Source organism: Eleutherodactylus coqui, chromosome 6 (assembly GCF_035609145.1).
Source record: "Eleutherodactylus coqui strain aEleCoq1 chromosome 6, aEleCoq1.hap1, whole genome shotgun sequence".
Classification (NCBI taxonomy): Eukaryota; Metazoa; Chordata; class Amphibia; order Anura; family Eleutherodactylidae; genus Eleutherodactylus; species Eleutherodactylus coqui.
In genome coordinates this window covers 39,136,375-39,154,510 of record NC_089842.1, presented here as the reverse complement: position 1 = coordinate 39,154,510, position 18,136 = coordinate 39,136,375, and the positions used below count along the sequence as shown (strand labels likewise).

Below are 18,136 nucleotides of genomic sequence, written 5' to 3'. Positions count from 1 at the left end.
TTATAGAATTGTGCACCCGATACCTTCTGTGCCGTTGACCGGACTGTCAGCTGTGACCATGGTTCCTGGAAACGTGCGGCAACTGCCTGAAAGTTAAAAAAACAGCTAGTTAGTACATTTATTGATATACCACAGTATTAATTGAAATAAAATAAATCTGGTTATTTGTATAGCGCCAACTTATTCCGCAGCGCTTTTAGGTAATTTATCATCAGTGTCCAGAGTGATGTGGGCAAATTATCTGACCAGGTCAGGGCTCTCACCAGGGTGTTGTCGAAAGATAACATGGCTACTATCCCCTTGGTGGGATGCCAGGGCCTTTGTGAAGACTTGGGGGAGCTGTGGCTAACCCGAACGGCGGGGCTGTGAATTGGTAGTGTTCCGAGTGAATGACAAGGCATGGGAATCGCTGGTGTGCTGGACAGATGGGGATATGAAGGTACACATTCTTGATGTCGATAGATCCATGGACGTAATGATGGATCTCAACGACTCCATGTGGAAATGTCGAACCTTGGTATAATGATTCAAACGATTCAGATCCAGAACGAGTTGGACGGTGCCGTCCTTCTTGAGAACCACAAAGAGATTGGAACAGAGCCTCTTGTTGCGTTCTAAGCGGGGAAGGGGGAAGACAACGACTATTACACCCTAAAAAGGATGGAATACGAGTCGCAAGAGTCAAAGCATTTTTGAAGAGGACACTGCAATTCTGGAACTGAAGCAGCCATCTGGGAGGTTCCTCATCTAGCAGGTCGCCGCAGAGACTGAAAGAGATGCCGATGCGGGAGAGCTAGGAAACCGCCTCGAGCGAACATTAGCTTGCAGGAGGGATATACTAGAAGGAGGAGCAAACACTTTTTTGCTTAGTGGCAGTAGCTATGTGGGAGGCAGGCAGAAAACTCTATGGCGCAGCCCAAAGACATGACTTCTCAAACCCAAGCATCTAAGACGTGGGCGAGCCAGGTTCTCTGACTAGAGGTGGACTTGGAAGATTGTGGTCAGGGATGCCGGGAAGGGCACTTTGTAGGAAAGTCTTTGCATTTTGGTCCTGCAAGGATTTTTTGCTATCCAAGGACCGGCTAAAGGAACAAAACGGAGGCCTCTTTTTCTTGTGCAGATCTCGTACACCCGACTTTGTTTTGTGGTAGATAAGAACTCCTCTCACCAGCGAGCTCACCCAGTCTGGCACCAAAGAGGCGCTAGCCAATGAAGGAAAAGACTCGTCCAGGATTTGAGCCACTGGCAAGAGGAAACAGAAGCAGCTAGTGCGCAAGCCAATAGCCTGGCCGCATCCAGAGAGGCTTTAGGTCGGTTTCACACGAGCGCTAATCTTGCGCAAGTTTTGTGCCTTGCGAGACTCACAAAACGTGCACGAATATGAACTCCATTCTATTGGCCTTTGGAGAATGCTTCGGGTCTCTGAAAGGCTTCCATGAATGAAGTGGATGCCTGGTCCTTTCACTGCCACTACGAGGATATCGACCAGTGAGGAGAGCTTAGATACTGGTTCCTCATCTAGCATGTCACCGCAGAGACTGGAGGAGATGCCTACGTGGAGGAGCTGGAAAATCATCTAAAAGCGAGCGAGCATTAGCTTGTAGGAGGGATATACTAGAAGGAGGAGCGAACACTTTTTTGCTTAGTAGCCACCTCCTAGTGGCAGTAGCTATACAAACTACCTAAGCCGTGTCTCACAATGCAATGGACGAGAAAAACAACTCATCCGGCAAAAAAAGAAAAGTTCAAAATTAAAAAAAAAAACAACCCAAAACCTTCATGTAGTTCGGTCACCAAAAAAATAAAGTTAGGATTTTTTTTTTTAAAAGTGGGGTGGAAAAGGCTGCAAAGGAAAGAAACAAAAAGGCTAGTGGTTAGGAAGGGGTTAAGGTTTGTCAGCCCCTGGTTGTACTTACTGCCCTGCAGCAACTCGGTGACACCTTCGGACACAGATGTGCCATTATTCTGCAGACACTGTGCCAGGCATGAGAGCGCCTTACTACGTACAGTTGGGGCCTTGTCAGAGCAGCGGCTGAACACCACGTCCTGTAGCAGGAACTTGTGCTTGAGGAACTTCACATTCTCAGGAGGAAACGAAACATCAACCGGCCTCTCCGGCAGCTCCAGCAGAGCGACGGCCGCATCCAGGACGAACACTCTGTAGGACATCTGTGGAGGAAGAGTGTTCATTTTCAAGATGACCGTCATTAAGCTTACCCCCTCCCCACTGCAGCCCTTTTCATTTTTTTCATTCCTGCTTCCTGCAAGGGCTGGATTGTTTCGTGGGACGAGATACCAAAAAACTTTTGTAAAAAACTTTTACAAGTTTCTAAGGGTTCGTTTACATCAGCGTCGGAGGTTCAGTTCCGAACTCAGTCAATGATTTCTGATAGTAGATAGGATGACATAGCGCAGCAAGCAGCGCGGTTTCATCCTGTAAACTCCGGCAAAATACCAGACTGCTGGACAGAAATCGGACACACCCCATTATAGTCAATATTCAACGTCATAACATGGAACCGTTCGGCCAGGGGGTGCCGTCCTCCTGCCCCCTGAACAGAGCAGGAAAACTGAACTCCCTAATGCTGATGTGAATGAGCCCCAAATAGGGCAAAATGAAGAAAAATAAAAACCTGCACCATATTCGGGGGTTAAGAATAATGAGATATCGAATGAGCAATATTGTTTGAGAGCATAAAATAGTTTTTGAAGTTGTATTACCCATTAAGGACATTTATCCCCCTCCCCAACCACAGGAAAGGGAATGAATGTCCAATCGGTGGGTCTATAAGCGACGCCAAGAACTGTACAGTCCTAATGCCCAATGAATGAAGTGGCGGCGTGCCTCTGTGACCACCATGCACTTCTGTGGGACGAAGGGATTCCAGCTGGAAGGATCCATCTCAATACATCCTATAGAAGTGAATGGAGTGGTGGTAGAGAACGCGCACTGCCATTCCATTAACATGGGGCATTTGAGCTCACAGCGGTCAGACATGCAGATATTTATCCTCTATGCTGTGGATTGGGGATGAATGTATTTAGTGGTAAACCATTTTCATTTTCTTCACTTTTTCGCTCTTAATTAATGGGGATGTAGTAAAATGATGACACAATTAGCTAACGAAGGTAATAAGCATCGTAGTGCACTGATCAGCTTCTAATTGCGCTATATTGCCACTAATATCAATGCTGTAATCAATGAAGCAAATAATATCAATATAGGAGCCAGAACATTAGCGTTGAGACACTTGTTACCTCCTGACTAGGAAGGCAAGCAAGATGTAAGAGCCAACTACACCCAGCTAAAAGGATCCCTGTCGCTCCATTAAAAGGGTTGTGTCACGCCGAAACGTTTTTTTTAAATTTATTCAATAGGCCCCCCGTTCGGCGTGAGACAAACCCAAGGGATGGGTTAAAAAAAAAAAAGTTTATTACTTACCCGAATCCCTGCGCTGCGGCGACTTCTTTCTTCCTTTACCAAGATGGCCGCCGGGATCTTCACCCACGATGCACCGCGGGTCTTCTCCCATGGTGCACCGTGGGCTCTGTGCGGTCCATTGCCGATTCCAGCCTCTTGATTGGCTGGAATCGGCACACATGACGGGGCGGAGCTACGAGGACCAGCTCTCCGGCACGAGCGGCCCCATTCACCAGGGAGAAGACCGGACTGCGCAAGCGCGTCTAATCGGGCGATTAGACGCTGAAATTAGACGGCACCATGGAGACGAGGACGCTAGCAACGGAGCAGGTAAGTGAATAACTTCTGTATGGCTCATAATTAATGCACAATGTACATTACAAAGTGCATTAATATGGCCATACAGAAGTGCATACCCCCACTTGCTGCCGCGGGACAACCCCTTTAACTTTGGACTATAAAATCCAAAACTACCCATGAATGATACAGGATTGCTCTGTGACCGCTGGTTGCACGCTCGGTCCAATTTATCTTGTAACGTAAAAAGGGCCTTTAATCTGAAAAAATGTGCAAGAAAATTAGGCAAAAAAAAATACTGGGTGTGAATTTGCAGGACGTTTAATTTTGAAATGGTTACACTTTATAAAGCTAAAGCTGAAGATCCCTTCTAAGACACAACGCAGGCTGTAAAGACAAGACGAACACGCAGCGCGTCTCACCTTGGGGTTCCGGGAGCATTTGTAAAGCCAGTGTATGAAGGAGGCATATTCTGGGTTTGGTAGCTTCACCAGGAATTTGACCAGAGCTTGGGCGGCGGATACCCTGTATTCAGACTTATCTGGGCACTGGAAGAGAGAAATGGGCATGAAGAAAATGCTTAATGCGGAATACTACATCATGGAATTTGCTAATACTGCACTTCTAAATTACCAGTAAATTGAGAATAGTCCCAAAAGAAACGATAATCCAGCAGAATGGACCGTTAATCATTTTTACTGTATAAAACAATAAATATCCCACGATACCCAATACGTGAGGTATAGATATAACTACCTTCGCACATATGTGCTGTAACAAGATCCGGAGAATTGGAAATGACACTTCCTTCAACTCGTCCACCAAGAAACTGCAAGAGGTTCAACACAGCAAATATCAGAAAAGTCCAGACACAAAACTGGAGGAGAACAGGGAATATTTCAGGACAAGCAGACCACCAGACACACAGCGCCATCTTGTGGATGAAACCCAAACTGTATTGTTCATGTCATTGGAAATGCGTGTGTGTGTGTGTGTGTGTGTGTGTGTGTGTGTGTTGAGAGAGGGGTGTGAGATGGGGGGGGGGGGGGGGGGGGGAAGAATAGCTTGACAGTGCATATAGCTCTTGCCACTAGGGGGCAGACACTAAGAAAAGAAAGTTAATCACTCCTACCAGCTATACCCCTCCAGCAGGCACTGAGCTAAATCAATTTTAGCTTAGGCCAGCTCCACAAGGGGCGTGAATGTATTTGCGCATACCTGAGCTTTGCATTTTTGCAGGATGAAAGATGCTTTTTTGTGCATGAATCCGCAAGGCATGTTCGTTTGCATACGGCAAACAAAGACGCATTTACCAAAATGGCTAATTAGTCTAAATGAGTTCCAGGTGTTTCTTTTCAAATAGAATTACGCAGTATTTTACGCATGATTTGCGCATGCCCATCGGCTTCTATGGGGACCTTTGGTGCGCAAATACACAGAAAAATAGACCATCTTTAATTTTTTTTTCTTTTTTGAGCGACCAAAACGGGTGTCTGAAATAGAGATGTGAAGGAACCCAATTCTGATAGCAGCATTCAAATGTCTCGATCAGAGTTCAGATGAGACCGCAGGGTGCAGTTTGGTTGCGATGGCAGCCGGAGCCTTCGGAAAGTCCCCAGGGCTGCAATTGCAGATTGGCTATCAAGCCTGTGATGTGGCCTGATAGATGGCAGTAAAATGCAATATTATGGGCACCAAAAAAAAAAAAAAAAAGTTTAAAAGAGTTTTACTAATAAAACAAAAAAACAAACAAGAAAAAACAAACCACACAACCTAAGGCTGGGTTCACACAGGGCGGATTTGCCGCGCGGAATTTCGCCGCAGCAAATCCGCCCGCGGCCTCTAATCTCGGGACTAGCCAGCCATGTGGACAAGATTTCACAGAAATCTCATCCACACAGGACGGCTAATCCGCTGCGGTAAGTCCGGCTGAAACCGCGGCTGCGGCTGACGCAGCCGCGGTTTCAAAAGATGCAGCATGTCTATTTACATTTTTTTTTTTGTTTACTTTCGTCGCGGCCGCGCTCTCCTCTATGGAGCGCCGGCCGCAACGGAAAAGCGAGCGGCTGGGCCGCTTCAAAGCCGCCGCGGCTTTTTCCGCGGCTGTTCTCCCGGCGGAAATCTCGTGGTTTTTGCTGCGGCCAAACCGCGAGATTTCCGACGGGAATCCGCCCGTGGGAACCCAGCCTAAAACTTTTGCCATGTTTATACTAAAAAAACACGTCTAAATAAGAGACCCAAACACATATTTGGTACCGATGTGTCCATTAGAGTCAGACCTTCCAAACTAATGCATTATTTATCCCTCATGGTGAAAGTCATCAGAAAAAAAACGCAACAAAAAACACATCAGAATTGCCCCTTTTGGTCACACTGTCTCCCAAGGAAAAAAACGTAATTAAACGTGATAAAAAAGTCATATGTACCCCAAAATGCTACCAATAGACGCATTACAGAAAGTCCTGCAAAAAAAGAGCCCTTACATGACTATGTTGACGAAAAAATAAAGTTTTGGCTGTCAGACGATGGCGGCAGAAAATAATTTTAAGTTGTTCCAAAGATTTTTTTTTTTTAAAGTAGTACAGCAAAAAAAAAAAAAATAAATAAAAAAATCAAACACCATATGACTATAAATTTGGTGTCGTAGTAACCGTACTGACCCCATCATAAAGTGATCATTGCATTTATTGCTGCAGAGTTTACACTGTAGAAACAAGACCACCCTTTCCTCTATAAAATGTCGGAATTGCGTTTTTTTTTACCCCACATATAATATTTTTCAGTATATTGCATAGTACCCTTAAAAATACAACTCATTGCACAAAATAGCTACAATAAAAGGAGAAATAAAAGTTATACTGCTTTTAAAAAAGTGGAGCGAAAAGCTGAGAATGAAAAAAAAAAAAAAAAAAGAACGCATTCTTAAGGGGTTAATGTAAGCAATGAAACCCTAAGCCCAGCTTCACAAGGGCAATAAATAAAACTAAAATCGCCCAAACATGAAGCCCATGCTTTTGAATAGGACCATTCACATGAGCGGTATTTTACCCGCATGTTCTATCTGGCTGCGTGATCTCGCATCGCAGCCTTATTGTTTTTCAATGGGGTTGGCGGCAGCAGCGCCAGCCCCATTGAAAGCAATGGGAGAAAATCTGTGATCCTCTGCCGCGGCTGTGACAGCCACACCGGAGAATCCCTGCTTCGCCGAAGTGATGCGAGGCAGTTTTCATATGAAAAAGCCTTGCATCCTCAGGGCTTTCACAGGATGGCGAGCGTAATAGGGGGGCGGGATTCACAGCCCCATATCGTACTCACCCGTGTGAAGTTAGCCTAGCAAGAATAAGGAAGGAAACACACGGATACAACTGAAGCTAGGAGCATTTTAAGCAACAAAGATACAAACTATAGATCTGACCAGCTCATGGTACCAACCTGACAAATCGAATTGCTTGGTCCCTGGCACCAGCGACTGCAGTCGTGACGGCAAGCGCAGCGGAGTTGGATCCTTCACCTCCTTTCACCATGAGAATGACGCTCAGCAGACGCTGGAACAGATGTAGGAGAGTCTAGGAGCAAAGAAAGAAACTGTTAAGATAATTTCCAATCCTGCAGCAATTATAAGTGTGCAGAAGTAATGATGTACTAAAAAGGAATACCACCAAAAGGTTCCATTAACCCCTTAGGCTACGGCTGCAGTGATTGCAGCCGCTCTAGCCCACATGCTGGATCAGATGGACAACCCACTATTTCTCTGGATCGCCATTTATGCAACCGCCTGAATTCCTGTAATAATTGTGCTGCTACGAAGTTGCAAAAACTACAGAGGCAGAACCCCCCCCCCCCCCCCCCCAAAAAAAAAAAAAAAAACGAAAAAAAATATCACCCTGTGTCTCTATTTTGTTGCAAAGTTATTTGGATGAAGGGAAAGTTTTCAGTACCTGACCGCCTTCTCCGTGTATGGGCGAACACAGTAACCACAGGCCGTGGTAAGCCAGCTGTGGCACATACTTCATCCGGTCAAGTGGACTGCAAAATATAAAGACAGGTTAGGACTTGTTCACATCTGGGTCGCGGCTTTCCATCTCAATATTGGATCAGTTCTGTTTATAGAACAAAAAAAAAAGGTATCAAACATTTTTTCCCCCCTAATTGATTTTAATGGATATTCAAAACATCAGTTTGTTATTATAGATGAGCGAGTATACTCACTAAAGGCAATTACTCGAGCGAGCATTGCCTTTAGCGAGTATCTCCCCGCTCGAGACAGAAGGTTCGGGTGCCGGCAGCGGGCAGGGAGCTGCGGGGGAGAGCGGGGCGGAACGGAGGGAAGATCTCTCTCCCCCCGGCTCCCTCCTGCTGACAGGCGCTACTCACCGCTCCCCCGCGCCGGCACCCGAACCTTCCGTCTCGAGCGGGGGAGACACTCGCTAAAGCAATGCTCGCTCGAGTAATTGCCTTTAGCAAGTATACTCACTCATCTCTATTTGTTATCGTTCTATTAAGGTTTCAGATTTTATAATGGAAATAAATAAAAATGGAAACATAATGAAACAAGTCTAACTGAAAGCTTTACGGCTAACCTCCAGATATTGCGCTCACCAACATGCGACAACCAAAACAGCCTGGCATCACTTCAGGGAGGTAGCAATCCTCCACCGTGTCGGAGCGTCAGAGTGTCTCCTATTGTTTTCAATGTGCAGACCTCGCATTGCACTCACGCGCACCTAGCAGATGATGCAATGCTGCCGCGGACCCCATTAAAAACAATGCGCGATGTGAGGGGTGTGGAGAATTGCTGTGTATGACCCCATTCAAAAGAACAGGTTCATATTTATGTGAGACTCGTGCATCCACAAAGCACAAATCTCATTACACTTAAACGGCCTAATGAGAGCAGAAAAGCCGCAGATTAACAAGATAAACTCACGTGGAATCTGAAAAGGCCATTTCTTGTGGGACGGTTTCAAAGGAGGCAAGATTAATGAAGGTCTGCAAGAAAAGAAAAAAATGGAGAGATGATATCAGACACAAAATGACCCGTTAATAGTAGTGAATTAAGTGGATTGTCCAACTTGGACAACCCCTATCTGAAAGGGAAGACGTAAAAAATTGAAACTACTTTGCTAGTTTAGGGACTATATTTTGAAAGATTTAAAGGGCCACTGCAACGCATTTTTTCCATTCCTGCTGCCCCCCCTTACCTGATTGTCTGTGACACTCTGGAGGTTTCCCATGTATACTTCAGTCACTTCCATGCAGTGCAGCCTTCTGTCTAATACCCATTAGGCTGGGCTCCCACGGGACGGAAATCTAGCAGAATGTCCGCACCAAAATTCCGCAAGATTTTTGCAGTGGAAAGGCTGATTCAAAATCTCTCCCCATAGAAAGGGAGCCCGCAGCGGAAACTGCGCCAAAATTGACACGTCGTGGGTTTGAATTCCATGCTGCATGTCAGTTTCCGTGCAGCTTGGCGGCAGCGTGTGAACCAGATTTTTGCAAAGCTTCTCCACTTTGCTACTTAGTCTGAGGTTAAAAAGAAGCATGCGGAATTTCCATGCAGCAAGTAAGTGTGACAGGAGCTTGTGTGGTAGAGTCTGTGTAATCACACAGGAATTAGGCCGACTGAAAAACTGACTTCTTGGAAGAACATAAAGCCAAGTAATTCTCAGGTGGTCAGAATGGGAACACATGACCTACCTGAAAAGCAGGACTTCAGGAAGTTCCAGATAGAAAGGAATAACTAACCAAGGTAACACTAGCTGACTTATATACTGGGGACTAGTTACAGAGTGAATGAGGAGGGATAAAAAAATAAATAAATAAAAATCACTAGAGTGGCCCTTCAATGCTTTGGCTAATAGTTGGTGCTTAAAGTTAGCGGGAACTACTTCTATAGCATATAATGACAAGTGTTAGAACTTTAGAACCAAGAAAAAGGTCTGGCAGCTCCCCATAAAGATACTTGCCCCACGGCACTTAATCTTACCATAGATGAAATGACCTGCTCACAATCCTATAGTGTTCTCACTACCCAAATGGCGGTTATTAAAGGGCCATACACTACCAGCAAGGACAGAAATAATTCTGCAATTGAGTGCCTCAATCCCAGCACTAACCTTGGGTGGTGCCGCGGCGAACCAGCGGCATATTCTTAATCACACGGCATCCCATCCCCTTTCTAAGGTTTATGTCACACTAGAGGGGCTTCTACACGACTGGACTCGTCTCACCTGCATACAGTGCGTCACACACTGCGGCTTGTCCTTCAGGGAGAACTTTGGAAGAAGACGCAGGAAGTTCTTCAGGAGGAGGATAATGGAGTCTCGGAGGTTCATCAGGTCGTGGGTGGAGAAGTAGACCTTTTCTTCCTCCTCCTCGTCCGATAAGTCATTTATCTGACAAGATTAAAGAGATGCGTATAATCACTCCCACTGACCATTCCGTAATCCACCTGTCATTGGGCGGATCCACTTCCTAAACTTGATCAAGTATACAAGTGCCTCAGGGTGTACGCCGGGCTTATTAATGGTTAACACCAAAATTACCCAATGTGCAAGAAACCCCCCCCGGCTGAATATTTTCATTAACAGCTAAACTTTAATTGAATTCAATTACAATACTAAGAGGTGTAGGAATTAAACTTACAACCACCTGCCGAACAAACCCGGGAGCGCTGAGATACCTCGAATATATATCATTCAGTGCTGTATATAGAGCTCTCCCAAGGAGCTGGTAGCCATGTAACATATCAAGCAGGGCACTGCTGCAGACTAGTGACTGCTGAAATAATATAGCCAGGTCTGCGTGTTTCAGCTAAAAGTAACATAGAACCCCCTAATATGTCTCAAAGTAGTGGCGTCCTCAGGGGTCTGGGGTTAGTAGAGGCGCACCCATCTATTTACCAGCTGTTATATAAGACTAGGGAGGGATATTCCCATTCGACTGACCAGCAAGAGATCTTGCATGCTGGGCGGCCAATGGAGAGAAAACCAATGATGCAGGATCGGTCCTTAAGCCAATCGCCCAGAGGGACTCCCTCATATACGGCCAATCCTCATGTGGGATGATGTCATTAGCCCAGCTAATGGTAGTTCGGCCTTTCCCAGCATGCTCTGTGTGTCCCTTCTAGGACTCTTCATTTCATTTTGTGCTCCATGCTCGGTACATAAAGCTAACACTTGGGCTGATTTGCCCGGGGCTGCAGTTTATAGCAAGATACTATGAGGGTTACTGAATTGTGTTGAGTCCATAGATATATGAACTCAAAAGAAGCCAAGAGACGTGTTACACTAAATACATACACTACCGTTCAAAAGTTTGGGGTCACATTGAAATGTCCTTATTTTTGAAGGAAAAGCACTGTACTTTTCAATGAAGATAACTTTAAACTAGTCCTAACTTTAAACAAATGCACTCTATACATTGCTAATGTGGTAAATGACTATTCTAGCTGCAAATGTCTGGTTTTTTGTGCAATATCTACAAAGGTGAATAGAGGCCCATTTCCAGCAACTATCACTCCAGTGTTCTAATGGTACAATGTGTTTGCTCATTGGCTCAGAAGGCTAATTGATGATTAGAAAACCCTTGTGCAATCATGTTCACACATCTGAAAACAGTCTAGCTCGTTACAGAAGCTACAAAACTGACCTTCCTGTGAGCAGATTGAGTTTCTGGAGCATCACATTTGTGGGGTCAATTAAACGCTCAAAATGGCCAGAAAAAGAGAACTTTCATCTGAAACTCGACAGTCTATTCTTGTTCTTAGAAATGAAGGCTATTCCATACGAGAAATTGCTAAGAAATTGAAGATTTCCTACAACGGTGTGTACTACTCCCTTCAGAGGACAGCACAAACAGGCTCTAACCAGAGTAGAAAAAGAAGTGGGAGGCCGAGTTGCACAACTAAGCAGGAAGATAAGCACATTAGAGTCTCTAGTTTGAGAAACAGACGCCTCACAGGTACCCAACTGGCATCTTCATTAAATAGTACCCGCAAAACACCAGTGTCAACATCTACAGTGAAGAGGCGGCTGCGGGATTTTGGGCTTCAGGGCAGAGTGGCAAAGAAAAAGCCATATCTGAGACTGGCCAATAAAAGAAAAAGATTAAGATGGGCAAAAGAACACAGACATTGGACAGAGGAAGACTGGAAAAAAGTGTTGTGGATGGATGAATCCAAGTTTGAGGTGTTTGGATCACAAAGAAGAACGTTTGTGAGACGCAGAACAAATGAAAAGATGCTGGAAGAATGCCTGACGCCATCTGTTAAGCATGGTGGAGGTAATGTGATGGTCTGGGGTTGCTTTGGTGCTGGTAAGGTGGGAGATTTGTACAGGGTAAAAGGGATTCTGAATAAGGAAGGCTATCACTCCATTTTGCAACGCCATGCCATACCCAGTGGACAGCGCTTGATTGGAACCAATTTCATCCTACAACAGGACAATGACCCTAAACACACCTCCAAATTGTGCAAGAACTATTTACAGCAGAAGCAGGCAGCTGGTATTCTATCGGTAATGGAGTGGCCAGCGCAGTCACCAGATCTGAACCCCATTGAGCTGTTGTGGGAGCAGCTTGACCGTATGGTACGCCAGAAGTGCCCATCCAACCAATCCAACTTGTGGGAGATGCTTCTAGAAGCGTGGGGTGCAATTTCTCAAGCTTACCTCAACAAATTAACAGCTAGAATGTCAAAGGTGTGCAATGCTGTAATTGCTGCAAAAGGAGGATTCTTTGACGAAAGCAAAGTTTGATGTAAAAACAATGTTATTTCAAATACAAATCATTATTTCTAACCTTGTCAATGTCTTGACTCTATTTTCTATTCATTTCACAACGCATGGTGGTGAATAAGTGTGACTTTTCATGGAAAACACTAAATTGTTTGGGTGACCCCAAACTTTTGAACGGTAGTGTATATTTTCCTCCAAATGTCAGTGCACCCTCCAACATACACCTATGGCTACAAGTGATGCCAGTATGTACCAACAGCGCTGCGGGTGGCACAGACCCCCAACTTAGTCATTTCTGTGGGTATTCCGTAGTAAACTATCTTCCAATCTGAAGTGTTACTCATGCAGAACAATTCAATGTAACTTAAGCCTGCGGGGTAATTCTGATGTTTCCCACAGACACCTAGATGGGTCCCCATAATTGGGAAAACATAATATATCTGTGTGCCTTCCAGTCCAAGTGCTTTTGGTTTTAGTCTAGTAAAAAGGGGGCTCTCAGAGCAGTGTGCCCGTATCATTTGCCTCTTAGAGGTCCATCAGAGTCTCCAGAGCTTCAAGATCATTCTGATCCCCTTCAGCTCTTAGAACAGGATACTTCTGGAGAGCCAACTTAGTGGAGAACAAGTTATCTTCATTGCGGTTACAGCAGCAGTCGCCGTCCCTGTTGGGGATTTTTTCCGGTCTCATTTCCCAAACTTGAAGTTCATATTTCCAAAAGCGCCGAGATTAACAAATACCTCTGCAGGGTGCAGCATTTTACCGGCTGCTGGATCGGTCATACCTCAGTGTCATGTCGTCGGGTTGGTTTTGGGCGCTTCCTCCCCCCACGGCCGTCCCCCTGAGAGCTCTTCATATTGTCTTTCTTCCTTTTCCGGCTGGCTTCGGGGTCCTGGGGCCAGCACTTCTCCAGGCTGTTCACACATTTGTCAAACAGCACAGTGTGAAACAACTGATGGGCGACGCTGCCTGTCAGAGGAAGAGCGGGGACATTATGACGGTGCATGAAGCCAGTGACGCTACTGCCTGCTCAATGAGTGGACTTTTACGCAGGATGACTTCTGCGCCCCCCAAAACAGCCCCGACAGCCATCACTCCTGTACTCACACAGATAAGTTGGTAATTTTCTTTCTTACAGGTTCGTTAAGTTCGCTGTAACCGTGAATGAGAACGACTGAACAAACAGTATTTAAACCGAATGATTAGCGAACGAGCCAACGCTGATTTTCATGCTTGCATGAAATGAATGATAAGCAAACATATCATCATTCATTGCTGGCTGCGTTACACTGAAGGATTATCATTCGAAATTCGAAAGATCGAGCAATTTTTTGAGCCATGATCGTTCCGTGTAAAGGGTCCTTACTAGAGATGAGCGAGCGTACTCGGAAAAGCACTACTCGCTCGAGTAATTTGCTTTATCCGAGTATCGTTGTGCTCGTCCCTGAAGATTCGGGTGCCGGCACGGAGCGGGGAGCTGCAGGGGAGAGCGGGGAGGAACGGAGGTAAGATCTTTCTCTTCCTCTCTCCTGCCCGCTCTCCCCTGCTCCCCGCTGCGACTCACCTGTCAGCCGCAGCGGCACCCGAATCTTCAGGGACGAGCACAGCGATACTCGGATAAAGCCAATTACTCGAGCGAGTAGTGCTTTTCCGAGTACGCTCGCTCATCTCTAGTCCTTACCCCGGCTGCCGGGCCAGAGAACTCCCATAAACCCGGAGCGAGCCCTGGTGCCAGGATTATATTAGTCGGGGAGGGGTGCACTCACCTGGGATCTCCAGCAGTAGGAAGTACAACCCAGCGGCAGTGAGGCCCAGCATCCGCTGCATGGCCGCTGCTGTCTTCTTCTCTCCGGCCTGAATGAAGTGGTAGAGAACGGCCACCAACGCATTATAGCAAACCTCATTCTCTTTGAAGAGGACCCAGGCGCTCTGCAGAACGGGGCAGAAACAACATGCGTGTTACATGTGTACGGTGCTACGCGAGGCGGCAGCTCCTCGGACACTCACCCGCGCGTTCTCCTGATCTTCAGAGGCAAAAGGCAGGAGACTCTCATACAGGTTGTTCAACACTTCTAAGCCATTTTCTGTGATTTCCGCTTCCACTCGGGGATCCAGCGGCTCGGTCTCTATGAACTCCGACTCCCAGACAGACTCCACCCAGGCTGCAAGCGGAGAACAAAAAATAACGCAAATTACAACCTAAAATACATTGGACTGATTGCGTTATACCTCAGAGCTGCATTCACTATTCTGCTGGTTGTTATTCAAGCTCCTATAGTGCAGGAGGGCAGTTTTATCTACATGGGATAACTATACATGGTGTAAAGATGACACTTACAGCTAGATGGCGCCACTGATTAGGTGATGCCCCCCTGTACAACTTCCAATGGTCTTATCAACAAGAGGTCTTCACTGAAATTACTGCATGAAGCCCCTACTGCTAATGTCTGTACTAACTGATATATCCCATCCTTTCCCTTGAGAAGGAGACAGGCGATCAAAGGCCTTGCAGTAGCATCGATCAGCCACTAGGGGCTCCATCACTGAAAACGTCTCCTTATATTCAGATGACGCTTTGAGTTTATCCAGCAGATTCTGCTTTCTTTTGCGTCTCTGATGGATCTCATGGTCAAACTTGGTACTTTGGCTTAATGTGTACCCAATGTTTTAGAACAAGCTGTTGTGTGTACATGAGGAATTACACTATTTAAGGCCATTATACCACTTATAAACCCTGCAGGGGGGTTGCAGGATACATCCGATTCTCAGTTCTCCCAGAGCTGGTGTGAGGAGCCTGGCTGCGCTATATACTGTGCACAGAGAACTGCAGATGCTGCTCTCTAAAAGTCTGTAACATACCACACAAAAAGCAAGAATGAGCAGTGGAGATGTGATTGACGTAGTTAAGACACAGTAAACAGTCATTTACACCAGCTGCAGGAATTGTCTGTGGAAGTCTTGGCTTCCCTCCTCCCCTTCTATGCGTTTCAAGGCGCACAATACTCATCCCCTATTAATCATCAGACAAGTCATGGACAACAAGCTGGAAGGAAGGCAGACAACATTTTGACATTTTGTGCTGAAAGATCACTTTCCAGGTAAATAAATAGCAGTTCTGCTCGTTATCACACGGGTATCATAGAAGCACAAATTTAAAACAACGGTTTGAAACAATTAGTGTCCATTAATAGGTGAACTGGTCACAAGCGATTATTTCCCCCTAATGAGCCCTCTCTGCTCCCCACTGCTACTTCCTGTTGGTTTACAATATTCAGCTCTGAAGGCTGCAGAATAGTGAATGCAGCTCTAGAGTGTAATACAGGAGTAGGGCTCATTCACTTAAGTGCTGGACGCTCCCTTCAGCTCAGGCACACAGACCCAGATGACGCAGCACAACGCGCTACAGTATCACATCCAGGGGAACGCCAGAAGCCACACAGACCCGTTACAGAGAATAAGGAGTCCGGCTCTTTTGTAGGTAATATATGTACACAGTGCAGTGAGTGCAGCTCTGGAGTATAATACATGATGTAACTCAGGATCAGTACAGGATAAGTGATGTATATACACAGTGACTCCACCAGCAGAATAGTGAGTGCAGCTCTGGAGTATAATATAGGATGTAACTTAGGATCAGTACAGGATAAGTAATGTATGTACACAGTGACTCCACCAGCAGAATAGTGAGTGCAGCTCTGGAGTATAATACAGGATGCAGCTTAGGATCAGTACAGGATTAGTAATATATGTACACAGTGACTCCACCAGCAGAATAGTGAGTGCAGCTCTGGAGTATAATACAGGATGTAACTCAGGATCAGTACAGGGTAATGTATGTACACAGTGACTCCACCAGCAGAATAGTGAGTGCAGCTCTGGAGTATAATACAGGATATAACTCAGGATCAGTACAGGATAAGTAATGTATGTACACAGTGACTCCACCAGGAGAATAGTGAGCGCAGCTCTGGAGTATAATACAGGATGTAACTCAGGATCAGTACAGGATAAGTAATGTATGTACACAGTGACTCCACCAGCAGAATAGTGAGTGCAGCTCTGGAGTATAATACAGGATATAACTCAGGATCAGTACAGGATAAGTAATGTATATACATAGTGACTCCACCAGCAGAATAGTGAGTGCAGCTCTGGAGTATAATACAGGATATAACTCAGGATCAGTACAGGATAAGTAATGTATGTATACAGTGACTCCACCAGCAGAATGGTGAGTGCAGCTCTGGAGTATAATACAGGATGTAACTCCGGATCAGTACAGGATAAGTAATGTATGTACACAGTGACTCCACCAGCAGAATAGTGAGTGCAGCTCTGGAGTATAATACAGGATGCAGCTTAGGATCAGTACAGGATTAGTAATATATGTACACAGTGACTCCTGCAGCAGAATAGTGAGTGCTGCTCTGGGGTATAATACAGGATGCAGCTTAGGATCAGTACAGGATAAGTAATGTATGTACACAGTGACTCCACCAGCAGAATAGTGAGTGCAGCTCTGGAGTATAATACAGGATGTAACTCAGGATCAGTACAGGGTAATGTATGTACACAGTGACTCCACCAGCAGAATAGTGAGTGCAGCTCTGGAGTATAATACAGGATATAACTCAGGATCAGTACAGGATAAGTAATGTATGTACACAGTGACTCCACCAGCAGAATAGTGAGTGCAGCTCTGGAGTATAATACAGGATATAACTCAGGATCAGTACAGGATAAGTAATGTATGTATACAGTGACTCCACCAGCAGAATGGTGAGTGCAGCTCTGGAGTATAATACAGGATGTAACTCAGGATCAGTACAGGATAAGTAATGTATATACATAGTGACTCCATCAGCAGAATAGTGAGTGCTGCTCTGGGGTATAATACAGGATGTAACTCAGGATCAGTACAGGATAAGTAATGTATGTACACAGTGACTCCACCAGCAGAATAGTGAGTGCTGCTCTGGGGTATAATACAGGATGCAGCTTAGGATCAGTACAGCAGAATAAGCAACTTCTGCTCATTTTGTGCTTTTATGAAGCAGTCAGCCTGAGTAAGTGGAGGATAAACAGAACAGTAGTTTGGTCTGATGAGACACGCAGTGAATCTACTGTGACAGCAGGGCAGCTGCAGTCTCTGGGTTGTATTACATCATCAGTTGTAGGAGGAGCCTCACAGTATGACCTGCTGGGAGTTATAGTCCAACCACAATGATGTACCTTGTTGTGTATGAGTATTAGAACTACATGCACCAGCCTTACTCCTCCCCAACCACATGCGGAGACCTGTAGTTGTACAGCTTCCAGTTAGACTCACCTCTCCGAATACTCCGGAGCCCACACCGGCTCAGGGCCTCTAGTACTACCGCCTCCTTATCCCCCATCTGCCGGCCGCTTTCCGCAGACACCTCCGCTCCTTCGTTAGCCGCAGAAGACCGCGAAAACACAACACAAATCTACCAATCTCAGATCCGAACGTCATCTCAGTGCGCCGCCTTGTAGCGGCCATCTTTTTTAAGGGCATTCCAATAGTATCTTATCGATGGATGCCCAAAAGCAACATGGCGTCTATGATGTGACGCCATGAAGAACGCTCCTAGCGAGTGGAAAAAAGTGTCACACATTTTACGCCTGCGCAGTGGCTCTTGTTGGTGAGAAGGCCATCATATTGGTG

The 18,136-nt window shown here is 45.7% G+C and overlaps 1 protein-coding gene across 3 annotated transcripts in view; it reads right to left on the bottom strand.

Moving 5' to 3' along the window:
* Window positions 1-18,136, bottom strand: part of NCAPD3 (non-SMC condensin II complex subunit D3) — a 46,367-nt gene that overhangs the window by 28,031 nt on the left and 200 nt on the right. For 2 of the 3 annotated variants that reach the window (XM_066606620.1, XM_066606621.1), the window contains exons 1-12: window positions 17,780-17,998; window positions 14,458-14,612; window positions 14,217-14,379; window positions 13,235-13,419; window positions 9,949-10,113; window positions 8,646-8,707; window positions 7,657-7,744; window positions 7,151-7,284; window positions 4,475-4,547; window positions 4,141-4,266; window positions 1,917-2,169; window positions 24-86 (exon numbers count right to left, since the gene is read on the bottom strand). In XM_066606620.1, the coding sequence (XP_066462717.1) occupies window positions 24-86; window positions 1,917-2,169; window positions 4,141-4,266; window positions 4,475-4,547; window positions 7,151-7,284; window positions 7,657-7,744; window positions 8,646-8,707; window positions 9,949-10,113; window positions 13,235-13,419; window positions 14,217-14,379; window positions 14,458-14,612; window positions 17,780-17,846 (1,534 nt within the window). In that variant the 5' untranslated portion in view covers window positions 17,847-17,998. Of the gene's footprint in view, window positions 1-23; window positions 87-1,916; window positions 2,170-4,140; window positions 4,267-4,474; window positions 4,548-7,150; window positions 7,285-7,656; window positions 7,745-8,645; window positions 8,708-9,948; window positions 10,114-13,234; window positions 13,420-14,216; window positions 14,380-14,457; window positions 14,613-17,779; window positions 17,999-18,136 lie in introns of those variants that run through there. The other variant, XM_066606622.1, reaches the window with a different exon arrangement.